This window comes from Neovison vison, chromosome 2, assembly GCF_020171115.1.
Source record: "Neovison vison isolate M4711 chromosome 2, ASM_NN_V1, whole genome shotgun sequence".
Classification (NCBI taxonomy): domain Eukaryota; kingdom Metazoa; phylum Chordata; class Mammalia; order Carnivora; family Mustelidae; genus Neogale; species Neogale vison.
This window is the reverse complement of record NC_058092.1, coordinates 88365085-88389209: the sequence shown is the minus strand read 5'-3', so window position 1 is coordinate 88389209 and position 24125 is coordinate 88365085. Positions and strand designations below refer to the sequence as shown.

The 24125-nt window shown below is 33.8% G+C and overlaps 1 protein-coding gene across 2 annotated transcripts in view; it reads left to right on the top strand.

Annotated features, from left to right (window-relative positions):
- Positions 1-24125, top strand: part of COL11A1 (collagen type XI alpha 1 chain) — a 201271-nt gene that overhangs the window by 49721 nt on the left and 127425 nt on the right. The window contains exons 5-9 of one of the 2 annotated variants that reach the window (XM_044238784.1): positions 14995-15123; positions 20477-20629; positions 20818-20910; positions 22745-22999; positions 23935-23997. In XM_044238784.1, coding sequence (XP_044094719.1) covers positions 14995-15123; positions 20477-20629; positions 20818-20910; positions 22745-22999; positions 23935-23997 — 693 coding nt within the window. Of the gene's footprint in view, positions 1-14994; positions 15124-20092; positions 20210-20476; positions 20630-20817; positions 20911-22744; positions 23000-23934; positions 23998-24125 lie in introns of both variants that reach the window. The other variant, XM_044238783.1, reaches the window with a different exon arrangement.

Here is a 24125-nt window from a genome sequence, read left to right as displayed (position 1 = left end):
GTTTTTGGCTGTTTGATGTATAATTACATTCTTTTTTGCTGCACTTTGAGTTGGTATGACAAGTGTGGTGAGGGTCAACACACAAAAATGTGCCACATTAGTTATGAGCAAGCTTCAGTGATGCTGTAGAAAGTGTTGGCAGTCTTCTCTAGACATCACTGCATTTTATTATACAACAGTCATGTGGTACACTGTTGCCATTCAAGCTGTGATTTGATCTGTACCATTGTAGTGTGATAGGAACATGACAGGCTACATTTGGGGACTTATTGATAGTTTAGTATAATTTTATATTTAGCAGGATTTGTGGTTGAAAGCATTTTAAGAAATTCAATGTAGCATTTATTTGATGGTGGATTTAGATTTCAGAGCTCTGTAGAATATCCAGAGTACCAGTTACACAGGGTATTTTTTTTTCTTCTAAAAGGAACATTGCCATTTTGGTTCAGTGTTTTACTTTTTGATTAGTGCATCACTGCCCACCGTGAACAATAAAATGTCACATTTTATTTTATTCCTTTTAAAAGTTTTATCTCTGATTACCCTGGTGAAAGTGATACTTGTCTTCCTTATCATTTTCCCTTTTAAGTTTTATTATCAGTCTGCAGCATTTTATTAACTTCTCAAAGAAGAAACCATTTTGAATTTTGTTCTTGTCATCTCTCTGTTACCATGTTGTTTTATAATTACCTATTACTGTATAGCTTTCTCATTAGACTATAAATTCCTTGAAAGCAAGATTTATAGTCTATTAATTTAGATATTCCAGCAGCAGCACCAGCACAGAGTTTGACACAGTGTTTAGAGCCACTGAATATTAGTAAATATATGAATGAGTGTTGCCCCTGGTGGTGGTGAAGACTTCTTTAGAAGTGTCTGGGAGGAAAAGGGGCAGGGATAGCTGTAGGCTAACATATGCCATTTGGAAGTTAGTTGTTTATTAAGTAGTGGACTATTCCCTGTTGAAGCAGAATAAACATCGTTTGCCAAACATTGTGCTTAAATAATTGATATAGAGACATAAATAAATACTTGTAATAAGATATGATTGAGTTCATAATAAAGACATAGAAACGTTCATGTGAGGGAATAACAACTATATTCAAAGTGTTGAAAAATAAAGAGATACTTAAAGATGAGGGGATACGAGCAAAAGATGAAAGTTTGGAATGAGCACAGCAGATCTGAGAAATACAATTTGGTTTGGGGGCATTTGGGACATGACCTGGTTGAATGTGTTCGGGCCCGTTTGTGGACAATGTTTTACACCATGCTGAGTGGGCTGAACTTTAAACCATAGATCATGAAATATCTCTTTAAGTGGAGGAATTCAGATTTGTTTTTTAAAAACGTGTGTATGTGTGTGTGTGTTAGTGAAGGAGTTAGGGTAGAATCAGGAGACCATGGTATAGAGAATAAAAAAAAAAACCCTGATACGTTGAAACATCAGTTCACATGAAAGATATTAGAGTAAAAATAAAGCTGTGACAGAAGAAACAGAAGGAAGGGCCTTGCTTCAGGATGTTAATATGAAGTAGAACTGACAGGGCTTGGGGACCAATGGATTATGTGAAGTTAATTAAGGGAGAGAGGAGAAATACTTTAAGTCTTACATAGATAGTAAATAGTTGGTGTTTCCTTCTGGCAAACATGAGCTATTTCGAATCTTAGCTAAGTTTAGAAGTCTTTCATTTTCTTTTTTGTGATTTATGAATTATGTACTTTAAATAAAGCTTTAAATTGGCTAAATGGCCATAGGATTATCCTGTAGACAAAATAATCTTGTCTTACCATATTTCTACTTTTCTCAAGCATTAGAGTAAACACAGCGTTAATATAAGATTATTATTCACTTGAAGGAATATAAGAATATATGGACTATTAAATTATGTTTTAAGTAAATATTTTAGAAATGAGATCTTTTTAAGGCATGACCTAGTTCATTTCTGTTTAGAATATGACTTAGTTCTTAGAAATGTGACAAGGATACAGCAAGTGTCAACGAAGTATTATTTAGTACTATAATTATTAGTGTTACCTGTTCCTTGGATAATTACAAGAGCCTTTCAACTGATCTCCCTACTTTTGTCCTGCCCATCTGTTAGCCTGTTTTCTAAACCTTAAACACAGGGGTACGTGGGTGGCTCAGTGGGTTAAGTGTCTGCCTTTGGCTGAGGTCATGATCCCAGAGTCCTAGGATCAAGCCCTGCATTGGGCTCCCTGCTTCTGCCTGCCAGTCCCTCTGCTCGCTCTCTCTGACAGACAAATAAATAAAATTTTAAAAATAAACAAATCTTTTTTTTTTTTTTCCTCTAACAGAGAGATGGAAATCACAAGTAGGCAGAACAGGAGGCAGAGAGAAAGGGGGAAGCAGGCTCCCTCTGAGCAGAGACTCCCACCCCCCATGCTCAGCTCGATCCCAGGACCTTGAGATCATGACCTGAGCAGAAGGCAGAGGCTTAACCCGCTGAGCCACCCAGGCGCCACTATCTTACACTTTCTAACAAGGTTTCTTACTAAAAGATAACTACCAATAGCTCTGTTCAAGATAAAATAATGAATAAAAATATAAAATTGTTAGGAAAAAAGATAAGAGACCTTGCCTCCTGCTTCTTTGTTTGATATATTTGATCTTTATCTCTTAAATTAATACACACTAGAAAGGACACTTATTTCATTCACTAAAAAATATTAAGTTTCAGGTATTATTCTAGACCCTGTGGATATAGTGCAAAACCCCTGCCCCTACCCATTTGGAGCTTATGTTCCAGAGAAGAGAAAATAAACTATAGTACATCAGAAAGTGATACCAAGACCCGCATCGGTGTGGGGGTTGGGGGGTGGTGTCTCTGCTCAGCAGGGAACCTGCTTCCCTCTCTCTCTCTGTCTGTCTCTCTGCTTACTTGTGATCTCTTGCTCTGTCAAATAAATAAATAATCTAAAAAAAAAGGAAGAAAGTATAAGATAAATATGCACTTTCTATGTTTGTGTTTCATACAATTTTAGGCATTTTCTGTATTACTTGGTAATTAGCAAATAGTGGTACATTCTAGTAACATAAGAACACTACTCATTTTCTTAAAAACTGATTTCTTATGCTGTTGGGACACCAAAAAATGTAAAGTCCCGTGTGGGTGGCAGTTCTGTCTGTGATTATGTGGTTTCCCTCATTCTTTCCTTTGAATTATAGCTCAGATGTGATTTCTGATCCATTTTTCAATTACACTAAAATTCTAAACATTTTGGCAGCTTTCCTTTTCCACACAAAATAGTTGAGAAAGAGTCATTAACTGTATGGCATGTTTGAAAAAAATACATGATGAGAGTTAATGCTTTGACAGACCAGAAGCCTAGTTTTTCAATTAATTTTCTCATAATGGTAGTTACTTCTTGGGAATTATATGCTGTGTTTGAGAGTTAATGTCAGTTTTATTCCTGGATATACAATCAAAAACCTCTACAAAGACAGTTCATACCTCATAATAAAGCTCTAGTATCAAATGTGAACAGAAGTTTCAGGATTCAGGGTGTATCTTATGAAAACATTGTATAATTTTTAAAAATATTTATTTATTTGACAGAGAGACACAGAGAGAGAGGGAACATAAGCAAGAGGGGAGGAAGCAGAGAGGCAGAAGGGTAAGCAGGCTTCCCGCCAAGCAGGGATCCCGATTCGGGGCTTGATCCTAGGTCTCTGGGATCATGACCTGAGCTGAAGGCAGAGACAACGATTGAGCCACCCAGGCACCCCAACATTGTATAATTTTGTTAAACTATTGCTTTTACAGTGGCACATGCTGGAAACTGCTTAGCTAAATGTATTTGCTTTTTCTTCTATTATGTTTTTTCCTGATGGACTTTACTTATAGAATAATGACTTTTAGTCTCCTGAAACTCAATTCTTTTTGGAATTTTTTATTGAAACAATTATAAAAGGACTCTCCAGCAGCATTTCTTAGATTTTATAGTGTTGATAGACACGTTGTCTAGAAGTTTGCCATTCAAAGATGTGTTCTCCTTTAATTGTCTTCAAATCCTGTAATAATCATACCTTATATTTATTAACATGTTACATTTTAAAAACTGTTTAAGTACATCTTATTTTTTAAAGAATCTGTGGGAAATACGGACAAGTAATAGTATTCTCAATTTACAGATGTTGAACTCAAGTCTTGTAATGATGAACAAATATGCCAGAGATCCATTTACTGAACAAATATTTATTGTGTATCCATGATGTCTAGGTTTATCTAGGAGCTATGGAAATCCTAGAGAACAAAACAGACAAGTTCTTGCTCTCCTGAAGTTTATATTCAGTGGCTTTATTTTTTTAAAAGATTTTATTTATTTATTTGACAGACAGAGATCACAGGTAGGCAGAGAGGCAGGCAGAGAGAGAGGAAGGGAAGCAGGCTCCCTGCTGAGCAGAGGGCCCGATGCGGTGCTCTATCCCAGGAACCTGGGATCATGACCTGAGCCGAAGGCAGAGACTTTAACCCACTGAGCCACCCATGCGCGCCTATTGAGTGGCTTTAATTGAACAATATAGATTAGCTGATTAAGTGGAGGCGCCTAGACTATAAACTGTGCCTTTTGTCTTGATTGTTTAAACCCTTAAACTGAGTACCTCCATAAAAAGAAGATGTCAGTTACTGTTTTAAGGCCTTTAAGTATATGGTCTTTCTCTAACTTCTCACATTCCCTGTAGTCCACACTGTGTTTCAGCGAAAAACAGTCTCTATTGAGGGGATTACAGAGGTGCGAACGAGGAGGCTGGGGAAACTGGTGATGAGCATTATTTTCCTAGGGCTCAACAGGCAATGGCAGAAACAGTGGTAAAGAGTTCATTGAAAGCTGCGGCCATGCAGAAGGGTTTTCCAGAAATGGTAATAGTAATAAGGGGGCCAAACTGCTGTGATAAGTCTGGGAAGTATGAGGAAAATCATCTGACCTCCTTCTTTCCCTGATTTTCAAACTCTAAGTAGTAACTTCCATTGTCTGAATTGGAATCTGCAAGAGGTAGTCTCATAATGTGGGCTCTAAAGGTCGGATTTTGGGGTCACACAGTAGGAGAGAGAAATACAACTAATTAGGATTTAGGGGACAACAAAGAATACCGAGCACTTCTTTCTTATTTTATTTTATTTTTTTCCCTTAAGATTTTTGTTTATTTGACAGAGAGAGAGGGAGAACACAAGCAGGAGCAAGAGAGGGAAGGGAAGCTCCCTGCTTATGTGGGATTCAGTCCCAGGACGCTAGAGTCATAATCAGAGCCCAAGGGAGATGCTTAACTGAATGAGCCACCCAGGCACCCAGTACCAAGCACTTCTATATTTAAAAGAGAAACTGGATACTTTACCATAAATTGTGTCATTTATGCCAAGCCTTTCTGGACTGTTCCTTTAATTTTCCCATACAGAAGTTGTCCCACTCTCCCTAACCCCTAGCTGCCCAATTTCTTTCTTCCTTATAAGTGGAATATGGTATGTGCTAAAGAAATATGTTTCTTATATGTTATGTTTCATGTATTATTAATCTTCTTTATCAGGGTGTCAGCTATCTAAGAATGGGCTCTGAGTCTGTTTTCCCTTTTTATTCCTCTTCCTTCTATCCAGAGAGCTAACATGTTACTTTGCTTTAATATTTGCTGACTGAATGCATAGATGAATGATTAGTAAACAGCCAAGGAAAAAGATTCTCAAAGTTATCTGGCTGTTAAATTCCTGTGTCAGTTACAATGAATGTGTAATTCATTATGTATATTGAATGTATATACATTATGAATATGTAATTCATAATTAATAATTTATCTCTGCCTGTTAACAAAAATTATCACATATGCTAATATATAAAATTTGTCTTGGGAAAAAATGTAACTTATCCTAAGATTGCGAGGTACACATTACCTCCTAAGATTAGGAAGTTTGCATAGCAAGTTTGCTTTTGCATCTAAGAAAAATATAGTTCTTTGCAAGCATGACCCTTGTGTTTCACTGTTTAATAGACAGATGTACAGATTGGCTATATCCTGTCATGAGCTAAGAAGTTTTCACACTGACATGGAAAAAAATTTTTTTTTCAAAATTAAAATAGAATAAAAGGTATATTTATTGTTTTATATATTTATATGCATATTTAAAAAATCCTCTTAGCCTTATGTATCTTATAAAATGGCCAGTTTGATTTCATAAAACTTCAATTCACTAAAGGAAATGTATCATTCATTGTTACATGGTAGAGGAGTGGAACATAGTAAGTATAAGGAAATATTTTTTTTTAAGTTATATTATTTCTGGACAGTATCACTGTATATAGGATGAGAATAATGAATGCATAGAGATGCTACAGTCAGTGATTTCACTTCATCCACTGAGAGATATTTTCTCTAGCAATAAGCAATAAAAGAACGGGATGCTAAATTGGTATGTTAAAAAGTCATTTCCAAATATCAGGCTTATTTGCTTATTTGCTTAGATATGTGCCAGTTCAACTATTAAACTCTTTATGGAATGATGAAAATAGTCTATCATGTTTTTTCATATTCAAAACTTGATACTTACTTTAAAAATAAGTCCAAAATTTACTGCCAAGTCAAAAGCTATGAAATAGAAAGTAAATGTCAAATTCTGCTCTTAACTTTATGAGTCAGGCAGTGAAAATCGTACCTACATGCAAAGACCATATTTGACCTTTATGCTGACATGAGTTATAAGAACTTGTCCTTTAAGTCTGTGTTGAAAAACAAGTTAAATATATTAAATAATGTCTGCTGTTTTTTTATCCAGATGATTTTTTCTAAAATTATTTTTAAAAATAAGTCTCAAGATGATTTCCATTTTATTTTAAAATTCCACTTTTAGATTTTTAAATATTACTTTCGATTATATTTTTAAGAAAATAGATCTTTGTATAAAGTATCAGATAAATTTATTTAGGGAGAGGAATTAAGTTCTGGTGATGCATATTTAATGTTCATTTTTAAATGAAATTTTAAAATGAAAAATCCTGTTGTGATCTGAGAATCATCTCAGTATTTTTCAAACTTGTAATTTAAATTTTTACATGTGTTTTCTTAAATTGAGAAAAAACTAAATGTGTTATTTATTGTTGATTTGCATTAGTTTGACAAAATGAAATGCAAACTACAGAAGATGTAATTTTGATGTAAATACAAATACACATGTATAATTCTTTTTTTTTTTTTTAAGATTTATTTATTTATTTATTTATTTGACAGACAGAGATCACAAGTAGGCAGAGAGGTAGGCAGACAGAGAGGAGGAAGCAGGCTCCCTGCCGAGCAGAGAGCCCGATGCGGAACTCGATCCCAGGACCCTGAGACAATGACCTGAGCTGAAGGCAGCAGCTTAACCCACTGAGCCACCCAGGTGCCCCCACATATATAATTCTGATGGGAATATGTTTTTCTGTTCTTTTTTCCATTGTTGACAGGAAGATGGACTTGAATATAATTTCATTGATATGGAGTTAAGAGATAGAACCAGGAATTGTTTTTTATTGAAGTACAGTTACCATATAATATTATATTAGTTATAATATACCACATATTGTTTGGTATTTGTATACATTATGAAATCATTACTACAATAAGCCTAGTTACCATTTGTCACCATATATAGGTTTTTTAATGTATTCTTTGTGATATACATTATATCCCAATGCCTATTTAATTTATAACTGGAAGATTGTATCTCTTAATCCCCTTCTCCTATTTCATCAATTGCCTTTCACCCTCCACCCCTGGGCAAACATCATTTTGTTCTCTGTATCTGTAAGTCAGCTTCTGTTTTGTTGTGTTTGTTTATTTGATGTGCTTTTTATATTCCACATGCAAGTAAATCACAAGGTATTTGTGTTTCTCTGCCTGACTTGTTTCCCTTATCCCTAGGTCTCCGTGTGGTTGCAAATGACAATATTTCATTCTTTTTTTATGGCTGAGTAATAATCTATCACACGTGCATGCACACACACACATAAACACACAACACCATATGTTCTTTGTATATCTTAGCATTTTTATTTTCTTTGAATAAATACCCACAAGTGATATTGCAAGATCATATGATAGTTCTAGTTTTAATTTTTTGAGGGCCCTCCATGGCGTTTTCCATAGTGGCTATGCCTATTTGCATTCCTACCACCAGTGCATGAGGGTTCTCTTTTCTCCATACCATAATTAGCACTTGTTATTCCTTTTGTGTGTATATGTGTGTGTGTGCGCGCAATACTTTTTAAGCCATTCTAGCTAGTAAGAGGTAACATCCCACTATGGATTTGATTTGATTTCCCTAGTGATTAGTGATAATGAACATCTTTTCATGTGTCTTTGACCATCTGTATATCTTCTTTGGAAAAAATGTCTATTTCTCTGCTCATTTTTAATCAGATTGTTTTTTTGTTCATTGATATTTAATTGTATAAGTTCTTTATATATTTTGGATGTTAATCTCTATCAGATACGTCATTCGCAAAGATCTGCTTCTATTTAGTACCTTGCCTTTTTGTTTTGTTGTTTTCCTTCACAGTGCAAAAACTTCTTATTTTGATGTGGTCTCATTTGTTTTTTTTTTCCTTTTGTTCTCCTTGCCTGAGGAGATAGAGATTACCACCACCACCCCCCCCCCCCCCGCCAAATATTGCCAAGCCCAGTGTCAGAGAGTTTACTGCTTCTGTTTTCTTCTAGTTTTGTTGTTTTAGGTCTTACATTTAAGTCTTTAATCCATTTGGAGTTCACTTTTGTACGAGAAGTAAGAAAGTGGCCCAGTTTCATTCTTCTGCATGTAGCTGTGTAGTTTTCCCAGCACCATGTATTGAAGATACTGTCTTTTCTCCATTGTGTATATTCTTGCCTTCTCTGTTGTAGGCTAATTAACCCTAAAAGCATGCGTTTACTTCAGGGCTCTCTATTCTATTCTGTTAATCTATTCCATTTGGGGTCTTTTGTGATTCCATAATGCCACTGATACTTTTATAGGAATTCCATCACATCTGTAGATTAATTTTTTACCTTTCACTTAAGAATTGAAATGCATTTTGACATAGTCATATAAATGGATATGGACCCTGGGATCATGACCTGAGCCGAAGGCAGAGGCTTTAACCCACTGGGCCACCCAGGCGACCCTGAAAACAAACGAGTATTAATTCAGTCTGTATTAGTATTTTAGGGCTGCCATAACAAAATATCACAGACTAACTGTCTTAAACAACAGAACCTTATTTTTTTTCACAGTTCTGGATGCTAAAACTGTGATCAAAATGTTAGCAGGTTTGATTTTGATTTCTTCTGAGACCTCTCTCCATATGTTGTAGGTGACTTGCTTCTCCTTCTGTCTTCATGTAGTCTTTTTTTGGTTGTGTCTGTGTCCTAATCTCCTTACAAAGGGACTGGTTGTATTTAATTAGGACCCACCATAATGACTTCATTTTACCTTAATTATCTCTCTATAGGTTCTGTCTCCAAATAAGTTTACACAATGAGGTTAAGATTTAAAAAAAACTATATAAATCTGGGTTGGTTGAGGGGCACACAATTGAGCCCGAAACACTAAGTCTGGGCAAATTCATTTTATCTTTGATTAGCAATGAGAAAATGCACATAAATTGCTACAAGAAAGAGAAGTATGTACTGTCAGATAAAGGGAAATTTTTCCTGATTCTTACTGATTCCTGTAGCTCGCTTTGGCTTCAGTAATAAACCTTACAATCTGCAAGTAGAGGGACACAATTCAAAAGTAAATGAAGACAATTTTCTTGGAAGAAAAACTGAACTTATTCTGGAAACCATCATTAATTACCATTCCATTTTGTAGACCTAAGAGGCTCATCCCCAAATATTTCCTTTTATTTATTATGTCTCTTAACTGAGTAAATGATTTTTTTGCCATCCTGCTGTTGCTCACTCCAGAAACTAAAGAATTGCTTTCCATTCCTCTCTAATGCACTTTTCTTCATTTTTCCTGCCATTTTCAACCCACTCCATTATTAGCGCCCAGTCTCTGAACCCTGCAGTTATTTTTCCCTAATATGTCAGCTCAATGTCTCCTTTGTTCATTTGTGCTTTGGCTTAGTTTAATTTCTCAGCACTTAACTACGTGGATTCCTAACCGATTCCCACGCTTCCAAACTGGCTGCATCCAAATCATCCTTCCCTATGTTGTCAATGATTTAATTGAAATACAGCATTGATCAATTTGTTCCATTGTTCAAAATCCTTGAATGACACTCCATAACTTCTAGAATTAGTTCATATAACAAGGATTTTTTTTTTTTAATTGTTCCTCCTGTCGCCCCTTTACCACTCTCAACCCTCACTACTCATTATCATCACATAGGGCCTTCCTTTCAACTACGGGGCACTGTGGTTACTTCTCTGACTTCCTCATGCTGTTTAACACCTCCAAAACTTTGGTTAAGATGCTTTTTCTATTTAGTGCTATTTCCCTCTGCATCTTCTTCATCAAACTAACTCATGTGTGCTCATAACATGTCATTAAGGTTTTTCCAAGAAGCATTTCATAAAAACATTCATTCCCACTGAAATATCTACCTGTTGTAAATAACGGGGACAAGAATGTGTTATGGGAAATTTGCAGTTTAGATGACATTATAGAACACAATTGCAGCTGTGTCATTTACTTTAGTATTAATGGAAATGAAATTTTTAATTCTAGAAATTTATGAAATTCAGTGAGGACATCATCTATAGATACTTGAAATCTATTTTTTCTGATGTTATCAAAAATAAATTATTCTCAGGACACCAGGGTGGCTCAGTGGGTTAAGCCTCTGCCTTCGGCTCAGGTCATGATCTCGGGGTTCTGGGGTCGAGCCCCACATCGGGGCTCTCTGCTCAGGGAGGAGCCCTCTTCCCCCTCTCTCTCTGCTTGCCTCTCCACCTACTTGTGATCTCTGTCAAATAATAAATAAAATCTTTTTTAAAAAAGTGAATTATTCTCTTAGAATATAAGTAACATCCAAGTTTTAATATGAAAAGTTTGAGTCATCCAAGATTACAAGTGGAATTAAAAGCTTCATGGTGGGAAGCCTGGGTGTCTCGGTTAGGCATCTGCCTTCGGCTAAGGTCATGATCCCAGGGTCCTGGAGTCAAGACCCTTTCAGGCTCCCTGCTCAGCAAGGAGTCTGCTTCTCCCTCTCCCTCTGTGCGCTCTCTCTCTCACAAATAAATAAATAAATTTTCAGAAAAATAGAAAAATAAACACTATACAGACACATATATATATATATATATATATATACAGATACTAGTTGCTAGACTGACATTCAAGAGAGACTATTTATACATAAACCGGTTAAAAATGAACTCTTTATTTGAACAGCGGTAGTTGAACATTGATCCAGCCTCTCCATTTGCTGTTTTGGTTATATCTGAGTTTCCTTGCCATTCTTGTGATTTGATTTTGTTCCAAGCATATAATCCATTCTCAGGTCACATTGAATTGAACATGACAGCTGATCAGAGCATAGTTTCCATTGCACATTCCAGGAATCAGCTGCTGTGATGTTCAGTTCAGTGGATACTTAGACTGGGAACTGACCAACTAAACACTGGTTGACTTCACATAGGATGAGCAGTTGAATTTGGAAATTCAGACACTTAACAGTGGCATATTGACATTTGACCTTGAAACATCAGTCCAATCTCTTATATCACATTTTTTTAAATTAAACTGATTTTATACATGGGAAAAAGCTAAATGTGTCTTACTTATGTATGTTATAGAGCACGATGTAGTTTATTCATTGCATCAAAATTTGAAGTAGCTAGGCTTTATAAACACACACACACATGCATAAAAAAAACAAAACACATAAACAAAAGAGAAAACAAACCGAACAAAAATTATCAGAATATGTGCATTATATTATAGTTGTCAAAGGAAAATATGCTATTACTTATTAATTGGTCCTGATAAAACGATGGCAGTATTGTTTTCACTGCATGTGACGTTTAGAAGAACCTCATCTTTATAGATGGGTACCATTTGGTTTTTTTACATTTGCTTTGCTTTCCACCTTAGTCTCATCCTGTCTATATGCAAATTCTACCGTGGAGACCTAGTTGACACAGCTGTAGATAGCAAGGTAATTGCATCAACTCCAAGTCTGGCTTTGTAGGTCATCAGAGGAGGAGGATGTCTTTTTCATGGTTCATGTGCTGCAGATGCCAATATTACTTGGTAACTTCACCCTTTTCCAGCTGTGGAACTTTTTGTGACTATTGAATCTAAATATTTACAGTTTATTCATCCTGTCAGGGTGCTTCTGTTTATCTGCAGACTGTCTCACGGCATGTCCTATGATTAACATAAAATACCGTAAAACACCTTCTGGGGAAAATTATACTGTAGCTTTTTAACTGAATTTTTCAGTTTCTTTCCAGTAATGTATTTTATGGCTAAATATTAAATACCTGAAATAGGAATTTATAGTGGAAAGATTGGCAGGATTCCATTTAATGAAGTCAAGTAAGGACTTAGAAAACCAGAATTCTTCTCAAAAATATACTATTTTAAAAATACCATATGCTTATAAGATAGCAACTTTTTTTTTCTGTATTAGCAACAGCTTCACTTGATTCATTATATTTCATATACTTAAATATGAATTCTGGAGTTCTGGAGAGGACCTTAGATATGATCTCTACATGTATTCATTTTACCAAAGATGAATGAGGGGACTTGCATAATTCCACATAGTTAATGGCAAAGTTGGGAGAAAATCTAAGCGTCAGGATTTCTACTTGAAACCCTCAGTTATGGCAGCACTAAAGATGTTCTCAGTGATGCCTCATTATTATCTTAACAACAGAATGAAAAACTGTGTATTCAGAGTTCTGTTTGTTACTTATTATTATTAATTTATATAACTATATAATTATTTGTATATAATTTAGTTGTGGCTACTCAGTGTTCTGAATTGATCAGCTAATATTTGAGAGATGCTATCAATAAATTTTAAGAACTTATATTAGTTAAATATGTAAGCATATTTAAAATCAATGGGCATAAAAGAAATATTAGGGATTTTTCTATCTATTTACAAAAAAGAATCCTGAAAAAAAAATCTCAGAAACAATCTAATTTGATTGATTGATTATATTGACTCATGACATGGAAATAATTTTCAAGTTGGAACACTAAAATAGTATTACTATTATAAACATTGTAGTTTTTAGATGAGTATTTGCTAATTCTGCTTTCTTTTTATATTTTACTGGGAAGTAAAGTAGATGTTTTGTTACTTGGGTGTTACTTGACCATATTAAAGACTGTTCTTTTTTTCCAAATTTTTACTTAAATTCTAGTTAAACATAGAGTGTAATATTGGTTTCAGGAGTAGAATTTAGTGATTCATCACTTATCTATAAAGTCCAGTGCTCAACACAAGGACCCTCCTTAATATCTATCACCCATATAGACCACCTCAGGCCATCTTCTTCCAGCGACCCTCAGGTTGTTCTCAATAGTTCATAGTCTCTTATGGTTTATTAAAGCACTGTTTGAATGAATGATTGAATGAAATGACTAAATGAAATGATGAAATTCTCTCCTGGGATTCTTTGTAAGAGACTTTTAAAATTTAATGTCTATATTTTCTATATTTTCATTAGGCTATACTTTGATTCTTATTATGTCACTCCTGTTAACAACATGCAGAAAAGCTAGAATAACTTTGAAATTATTCAAATTGGAATCAGGACTTCTATGGATCAGACTTATGTGCTCAAAATTACAAGGACTTTAATCATCAAGTCAAATGACTATTGACTCAAAAATTCTTCTGGGCCTGAGTATAATTATAAATTGATATGGCCATGACCCATGGCTTTATATGAAACTAGTTACATGTTGAATTAGACCCTGTGGAAATAGATTGCTTCAGGAGCAGAATATTACAGTTTTTCTCTTGCTTAGACAGTTTTCAGAACCAGTTTCCAGAATCTCCTGAAATTAAACTCTTTAGATAATCCTGTTACTAATTATTTGTAATTATTTTTTTGTAATTTTTTAAATTAGAATTATGTGGAATTCAAAATAAGAGAGTTTTAATGTATGCTTAGATGCTCCATTACTTCTTTATAAAAATATCTCAAATTTCTGGCTTTTTATTCATAATTTGAAATTTTCTGGTCTCTACATTTCTTACCCATCTTTGTAAATAGGAATTCCTTTTGATACCAACTCCTTTATGAGAACACAATAGTAGGATCTATATTTTCTTTTAAAAATTCTCATATAAATTTGTCTAATAATAATAATTCCCTTTGATTTGATTGAACTCTGTAGTTTATGTTGACAATATATTACTATCTTTATATATCTACAGGTTTTAAATTTTACTTACTGTTTCATCAGCTTATTACTTATATTTTCTTTGTCTTATTTTATACAGTGTAAGCTCTGGATGCAGTAAAATCAAGTTTTAACAAATGGATGCCTATAGTAAAGATTGTCTAAACCACAGAATAATAGAATAACAGCTTAATATTAATAGCTGATTTGTAAGACAGGTGTGAGTTTTTCTTTAATCCTATCAGACTATTTTTTATTTAAGCTTTTTGGTTTAATTCCAGTGTAGCTAGCATACAGTGTTACATTAGTGTCAAGTGTGCAATATGGTGTTTCCACAATTCCATTACTCTGTGCTCATCACGACAAGCTCGCTTTTCACTCCCCATCTCCTATTTTACCCATACTGCTTTCACCTCTCCTCTGGTAACTATCGGTTTATTATTTATAGTTAAGAGTCTGTTTCTTGGTTTCTTTGTCTGTCTTTCTCTTTTTCCCTTGCTTTTTTGTTTTGTGCTGTAAGACTGTTTTTAACATTGAATGTAAGTGATAATTCTTCAGGTATTAAACAATAAACTACACATTGTTTCCGAGAGTAAATCTTGCTCTGATCTATGTATATCCGAATATGCTGACTACATCCATGGTTATTTCTTGACAGGGGGACATCCAGCAGCTGTTGATCATAGGTGACCCCAAAGCTGCATATGACTACTGTGAGCATTATAGTCCAGACTGTGACTCTTCAGTGCCCAAGGCTGCTCAGGCTCAGGAACCGCAGGTTGATGAGGTGAGGACCGTAACATCAGGGCACGTTTTCTCATTTTAATGGTATAGACCTACTCCTGTAGTTTTGAGGCTTATCGCTATTATTCAGTTTTAATTAACGTATACTTTGCATTTAATAGTGTTTTACCATTTCTAGGAAGAGTGATTTAAAGATTTTGGGTGTTTTTCCTTTCAAGTACCCTGTTACTTAAACTTCTGATAAATAGAGATACCTCACTTGTATGTGTGTATATGAGCATATTTTATTCTGGGGGAGGTGAGAAAAAGATACTTATCTAAAAGCTATATTTCTGCTACATAAATATCTAAAAGCTGTATATCTGCCCTTGGCAGTTAGATAATTGACACAGCCTCCATATAACGGTGACATATACTCCGGTGCACTTGCCTTTGGCAATTCAGGTAGATGAGAAAGTGACATTAGAGCTACCTTAAAGTTTCAGGCTGTGTTGAGTATTTAGAGAGATTTTTTTTTTCTGTTTCTTATTGGGCATGGCTACACTGATATGTATGTTTTCTTTGTCTTCCACAAAATTTGACATAAAGAGTAATAAAATGAAAAGCAGTATGATCTGAATGCAGTAACTAAAACTATTCATGTACTTTGATTCTTATTATGTCACTTAATTTGAAATTCAAATGTGAAACCCTTCTTCCAGGCCATTTTTGCAAGAAAATTTACCATAATGAAATTTAACCCTATTCTCTTTCAGACCAAAAAGTAAGTTTGCATAGCCATAACAATTTTGGCAGAATTGAATATTCCCCAAAACAAAAAATACAGTACAATGTACCCTTATCCAGATTTTTGGTAAAATCCTTTGATGTGGATCTTCTGGAAATTAAAAAAACAAGCAAACTGGAAGGAATTTAGTCTTTAGTTGGCAGCAAAACAATTTTTTTAGATTCTTTTTTTCTCAAGGTGAAGAGTTAAGAGAGGGGGTTGGAAGTTTGAAAACATCAAGGCTGCCTTAATGTCTAAAAATAGCTCATATAGCATTCTTACTTTCTAAATGTATTATTTGTTTCCATCTTTTGAGCTTGACTACTTAGAAAAGGTTAGGATCTTTTTTATTTTAATGTATTACTATTTTTGCATGTGAGTTCCGTTAGAATTTTACCATCTAAGTGCTTGAGATAGATTTGTTGACATCATTTTTCTTTTTAAAGTACGATAGTGAATTCTGTTGCACTGATCTTTTCCATAACTTAATATTAATGTTCTTTTTAAAACAGGATAAAGTCTTAAGAAGCTGACAGAAAAGCAAATAGGAGAGAGAAAAAAGAAATTGCTTGGGTAGTTGTGATTGATTTTTTCACAGTTTTCCTGTGTCTCAGTCTTTTAATTCCCTCAAGATTTATTTAAAAGGTTTTTTTTTGTTGTTGTTGTTTTGGTTTGGTTTTTTTTTTGTGAATTCCAAGAGGATAGTTAAATATCATCAGGTTTAGGGCTTTTATACCTTAGAGATTATGTGATGATTCAGTATTAAAATTTATATTATTTATACATGGTATACATGTTTGAGATTGCTGAGATTTATTTTGCTCCTGTTTTAAGAAAGATAAGTTTTGTTCTTTTTAGCAACAGATATGGCTCTGATTTTTGGAAGAATGAAGGTATGCTTTCTTAAAATGTCACCTTGAGGTATTTTATTACTATATTTTAATGCTATCATGTCAGTTAAACTGAGTTATTTTAAAGCAAAATAGTTTTTATACATTTTTATCTAGATAAAAAAGTAAAATTTAAAATAAATTTGCCCTTTTCTACGTTAGTTGTTGATAATGTATATTTAAGAAGTCAAACGTGTTTTTACTAGGAGAGTTTGAGAAGAAAAACAATGTATTGCTGTAACACGAACTGTGTGGAAATCCAGTTGGGTGATGCTATAATAAATATAGCATTACTTACCAGTTTCTATATTGAATGTGTTACAATGAAATGTGTCTCTCCTCTCTCCTCATGCAATATAAATAATGCTAGGCTACTCACATATCAAACCTGAAAGCATTCCATCATTGCATGTCTTTTTACATATATTCATCTCATTGATCACAGCCAGTTCTCTCTGTTTTCAAGGCAGCCCAAAATTCCATAATAAGTATAGATGGTCATCTCCAAAAATAGGTTATAAAGCTTCATGTACACTAGCGCCAAGTATACTCAATACCACCACGAAGGGGGTGTTATTTAGATAAAGAAATAAGAGCAGGGGTGTCTGGGTAGCTCAGTTGTGAGGGTCTAACTCATGATTTTGGCTCAGGTTGTGATCTCAGGGTTATGAGATCAAGCTCTACCTCGTTTCCATGGTCAGTGGGGAGTCTGTTTGAGATCTCTCCCTCTCCCTTCACCCCTCCCCCACCTCTCTAAAATAAATAAATAAATACATCTTTTAAAAAAAAGAGAGGTAAGAATAGAAGTGGTGATCTTCACTCACTCCTGAAAGACTCTAAGAAAAAGATGTGCTTTAGTGTCTAGGGAAGTGTTCCAGTATGCCATAATCACAACTAGTCTGCTTGGTCATTATTTGGAAGGAATTGAAAAAGAGGAGAAATTTACGGAGATTAGATGTTTCCTCTTACAAGAACAACAACAACAAAAAGTGACATAAGTTGGTATATATTGATATATTTCTGAATACCGTGCTTCATGTAAGATGCATTAAACTATGCATTTGAAAAATCAGCCCTTTGTGTCTTTGTTTATTGTCTTATGTTTTTAAAACTCGTTATAGATGCACCTGATTTTGAAAAGTCTGCCTTAATTTAAAACTCTACAACATAGACTATTAAATCTTTTCTTTTTTATGTTTTACTTGAAGTTGGCAGCTGGTAGCTGTATAAATCTAATATTTCTTATTCCAACATGATTGGCCATAACTACAAAAAATTATTCATTATACAATATTCAGTCAGCATTTATGTCTTTTTAATATGTATCTAAATTCAATATTTAATCATTCTATTTATTTAATGATTTTTTTAAAATTTTTTATTTATTTGACAGAGAGAGAGAGATCACAAATAGGCAGAGAGACAGGCAGAGAGAAGGGGGGGAAGCAGGCTCCCTGCTGACAGAGAGCCCCATCGGGCTCGATCCCAGGATGCTGAGAACATGACCTGAGCTGAAGGCAGAGGCTTAACCCACTGAGCCACCCAGGTGCCCCTATTTAATGATATTATTAACAATGTTTACATTAACTTTCTTAGAAGTAGTTGGTATTATATCTTGATTGCAGAGGCATGAAGAAACAAGTGTTCAGTGTTCTATACATGCATTTTTCTAATTTACCAAATTCTGTACAAATTCAATTAGAATAAAGCTTTGTTGAAGTACTTTGTATATTCATTGATAATCAAACTGTTACTGAGTAGATAGAATTATGAATGCATTTCAGTTAATTTAATCAAATCAGAGTTTTGACAGCCGTAAAGAAAACTAAAGATAAGTTTATGTTTATATTTCAATATGACCTTCAGTTGAACCATCTAGAAAGTTTACTGTAGTGAGCATGTTTCATAAAAGGCGAAATGTATAATGTTGCTAGAGGATCAGATTTAGACACGTCTCATTATAGGTCTGTGAAATTTGCACTCATTTGCATTGCTGTAGTTAATAGAGCTTATTAGAAGGTACAGTGATCACAATTTTCTAAATGACATATGGTCAACAGTTATTTATTGGCAGATCAAAAAGGCTTTTGTGGCATTTTTGAAATCCAGTTGGAGTAAATTGGAATTTTACCAAATATAAAGCTGAGGAATTCCAAATAGGTTGCTTTTAGCGTATATATATATGTATGTATACATATATATATAATATCTATATCTATGTTATAGATAAGATATATATCTAATATATATTAATATAAATAATTTATATTAACTATTCAGTTTGTTGAGTTTACTACTTAATATATTATATATATATGACCTTAGTATATTTACATTTATTTTGATTAAAACCAATGATTAATATGTTTCATGATAACTATATTCTTATTTACAAATTAAAGTTTTGATAGAGATAGTTGGCTTTGAAGATTAATACATTATTTTCCTTGTCACTTAATATGTATGATTGTCTTGTACATGCCTCTATTAAGAAACATATCTCTTTCCAACTAAGTTATTTTAATACAGAAGAATCTAGTATAAAATACTATTTTCCAATGTGAGTTAGGTTTAAGTAGTTTATGAGGTCTAGGTACTGTGCTTTTTTGATAGAGAAAAAAGCAGTATCTTTAAAAGCAGAAATAATGTATTAACTAGAAATAGATCTAACTTTTGAATCTGTAATGTTTCACAAGTATTTTGTGCTCATTTTGACCTTGTCTATAGCAAATTAGAGATTTCTAAATAAATTTTAGATTTTATTTTTTCATTAGTTCCAGCGTTCTGTTTAGACTAATTTTATGCTCCTTGCATTTCCTTTCCTCCTCTCCCCTTTATGATTCACAACATAAACATTCTATCATACTTGGAAAGACTACTGTCCATATTTTAAATTTTAAGCATGTAGTTTAATGAAAAAAAAAAAAAGTACCCATTGACATTACAGCAAAATCCTTAAGGAATTTTAACAAATTCTTATGTAGCAATTTTTACAAATAAAGATTAACATGAATATTTAACAACTGTGACCAAGCACATATTTGCTGTGTTGAAAAAAAGCCATTAACTAAAAGTTTTGAATATTAATTAAGTTTGAATTAAAGTTCAAAATTTTTAGTTTCCTCACAGCCCTAACCACGATTCTGCTCTTAGAAAACCTGCTTTGTCATTCCTGTGTTATTGTACTCTATATAGGATGGTATAACACTTTTTGTAATTAAAAAAAACATTTAAATAACAACATTTCCTTGCCTCTTAACCTTTACTGTAAGTAAAAGTTAAGGCAGTTACCACTTTGTTGTTAGTATTACCTGCAACTAACAAAATCGCCTGATATTTTTTCCTTTGCGATGTAGTATGCACCTGAGGATATAATGGAATATGACTATGAGTATGGGGAAGCAGAGTATAAGGAGGCTGAATTTGTAACAGAGACACCCACTGTAACTGAGGAGACAATAGCACAGACGGAGGTAAAAACAAAGTAGTGCCTTTGTGAATGGTGTCCTGCTGCTGTTTGTCATTCCCTGGTTTCTTACGTCTGCTGTTCCTTGAACTCATCATAAGCCTTTCACTCCCCCGATTTCTATGAACCAATAACTGTGATTTTTATTTGACAGTAGCTGTCCTGAAGGAATGATGCTCATTTTGCTTTGCTTGTCCTTCCTTTCGTCCATGCTCTTCATTTCCTTTTTCACTTTATTTATGTTTCCCATTCCATCTTTCACCACATTTTACAGAAAAAGAAATCCAATTTCAAAAAGAAGACGAGAACAGTGGCCACTAACTCAAAGGAAAAGTCCCAAAAGTTTACACCCCCTAAATCTGAAAAATTTGCATCCAAGAAGAAGAAAAGTTATCAAGCAGCAGCAAAAGCCAAACTAGGGGTAAAGGTAGCAAAGAAAAAACAATCAAGATCTCTCCTAGATAAACTGGAAGATCTCTGATGATGAGTCATTGTCCTAACCCAACTAGATAAATGCTCATTGGCTAATCCGATAACCCAGTTAAATCATGATTCCCCTAAATTTGGGATTGCCTTATATTTTTATAATTGCTTTTCTTTGGAATTTATCACTAGGCAAATATTGTTGATGATTTTCAAGAATACAACTATGGAACAGAAGAAAGTTATCAGACAGAAGCTCCTAGGCATGTATCTGGACCAAATGAGGTAAGCTCATTGACATTGTTAAATCACAGTTCAAATTTTTTAAGTGTGTAATATTTCTTAATACATTTCACTCTGGAAGAATCCATAATTCGTGGGAAGTTCCATCTTTTTTTCCCTTTCCTGAACAACAACATTGGTTCACTCTTACTAGAAACAGGTCATTTAAAATCAGTCAATTCAGGTTTTGCATGATTCTCTGCTTCATGCAAGCACAAATTAATTAAACTGAATTGGCTGCTATCATTTTCTTGATTGTTCCTGGGATTGAGTAAGCTTCTCAACATGCTGTGATGAAAGGTATTCACAACATGATTTTTCTGTGAGGAGACTCCTCTAAAGTGAAAATTGTATCATGAAATGATACAATTAGAATTTAGTTCATCTGACCAAAAATCATGCATTTTCATGACAGCAGACTTCTTGACAAAATGTAGACTTCGTGGATTTTAGTAGCTTTTTACATTTCCAAACTTGTTAGGAGTGTGATGTTTACAATTAAATTAATATACCTTACTCTTTTTCATTCTTTCCTATGAAAATGTTTAAGCACGTACAGGTATAAATCAATGTTCCTGAATTTCAAACTAGACATACAACCTTATCATGAAAAGATGACAAGTGTCTCAGTGAGGCAAAAAAACCCAGTGGTGTGTTACATGCAAACACATACTTTAGAATAATAACAGATTTTAGGTTTCATCTGGTCCAAAATGATCGTTTTCCAGAAATGGCTATCTTGAGTTAAGATGTCTATTTATCTAACCAAATTTATCTAGCTTTTTTAGATCAGAGCTATGAACATAGCAAATTTGGATTTTGAATAATATTCATCCCTTATAGATAGTATGCCCTCCTTGTCTAAGAATACAAAAGTATTATGGTTATTGGACATTTTATTTTAGTTAATAATTGCTAAATTAATCATTTAGCCACTTTTTACTCTCATGATTTTGCATACTACTACTTATTTATTCAATACTGTTCTGTCATCTAGATTCACTGTTATAGAAATCAAGTTACTTAAAATGAAATTCAAAAAGGAGCAAGATAAATTATTTAATTTGAATCTCATCAAAATCATAATATAGCTAAAATTACATGAGAACTATGATGCAGATTTATGCCATTGATAAATAATTAATTATGTGAAAAAGAAAATTATACTAGGTTTATTTTTTATCTCTGAGGGAGTATTTATTGATATAAAATTTACTTGTAAATGTATATTTATTCTCTGCTCTTTATGAGATCATACAATGACATAGTCTGTTTCATTGTCTTGAATTTTGAAGGCTATAATTTATATTTTACTTGCTTTAAAGAACCCTTTGGTGATATAATACTTCCTTATATACTAGATACTCTGTAAAAATCACAATGGTAAGTCTCACTATTGGCATTAATATTTTATTTTTGTGATTGAGAGTCAAATTTACATGTTTTTTCTGGTAGCAGTTATATTTCATAATGATGATCTGTGAGCTTTGAAAATTAAGCAAAGCTTTAATTTAGTGCATATTTCATTGTCCAAGTCTCAAACTATAAAGTAAATATAAAATTGACTAACAAGCAAATACACATGCTGAATCCATGTGACTATTTGCAGTTTATTGGGAAAAGTACTTTGAAAGCAATATTTCCTTGTACATACCAATGTACAAAAATATTTCTTTCAATGATACTGAAAGGCTATCTTTCTCGGCCTTCAGCCTTGCTTGGGTAACATTTAAATTGCTTCCCGTCACATTCCATCAAACTGTAATTGCAAATGCTTTCCTTGCTTTACTAATAGTAAACTTCATGTTCTTCAACTCCTTGCAACTTAAATTAATAGCCAAATCCAGTTGAAGAAGTATTTACTGAAGAATATCTAACTGGAGAGGATTATGATTCCCAGAGGAAAAATTCCAAGGATACACTATATGAAAACAAAGAAATAGACGGCAGGGACTCTGACCTGCTGGTAGATGGAGATTTAGGCGAATATGATTTTTATGAATATAAAGAATATGAAGATAAACCAACAAGTCCCACTAATGAAGACTTTGGTCCAGGTGTTCCAGCAGAAACAGATATCACAGAAACAAGCGTAAGTCAGTGTTATGCCCTGCGTCATTGTATGTCTTATTTTTGGAGTATTTTCACATTTATCTTGATGTTTTTTCAAGTATAAAGTACAAGTTGTGTTCTTATGTAAATTGTGAATATTTATTCCTCCCAGGACATCTTGATAGATTCTTCCTCATGGAAATCTTCAGCCATTGTAGCTCTGCCTATACTACCAGAGTCTTCAATTGAAAGTATAGTCTTGGATAGAATCGTATCCAAATTGTTTTGTCATTGATAAGATTAAAATAGTTATTATTCTGGATAGTAAGTCTGACTTTTTAGATTTTTAAAAAAAGATTTTATTTATTCATTTATCAGAGAGGGAGAACACAAGCAGGAAGAGCAGCCAGCAGAGTGGGAGGAAGAAACAGGCTATCTGCTGAGCCAAGGAGCCAGATGTGGGACTGGATCCCAACACCTTGGGATCATGACCTGGGCCGAAGGCAGCGGCTTAACGAACTGAGCCACCCAGTAGTCCCAGATTATTTTATTTTTTAATTTTGAAAGAAGAATTTTCTGGTGATGCTCAGTACAGAACCATATATGTTATTTTTGTGACCCCCATCACCCATTTCTCCCACCGCTCACCCCTCACCTATATTTCGTTAAATTTAATTTGATGACACTTTTTGCATAATGCCTTGGAATAGTAAGTGAAGTCTACATATGTCTTTATCTTTCTGTAATAGGTCTTTAACAAACAATTGTTTCATCTCATTCAAGAATTGCGTTAATGCTCATTATGCTTTCCTTTTCATGTTTTCAGTATCTAAACATTCAATAGGTTTTTGTTGAAAAAAAACCACATTTTAATAGGTTGTTTTTAAATGCACTCAGATAATTAAATTTTCTTAAAAAGTACTTAAATGGCCTTAATTACTTAAAGACAGGTTGCTTGAATTTTTCACTCAACAGATAAATGGCCATGGTGGATATGGAGAAAAAGGGCAGAAAGGAGAACCAGCAGTAGTTGAACCTGTAAGTATTGGTGCGAATACATTGTAAAGGTTGGTACAATTAATTAATTTAGATTTTGGGCCATCATCACCCTACAGTATTATATATGTTTGTATATTTCCATTAAAAATTCTAATGTCCAAGTGTTT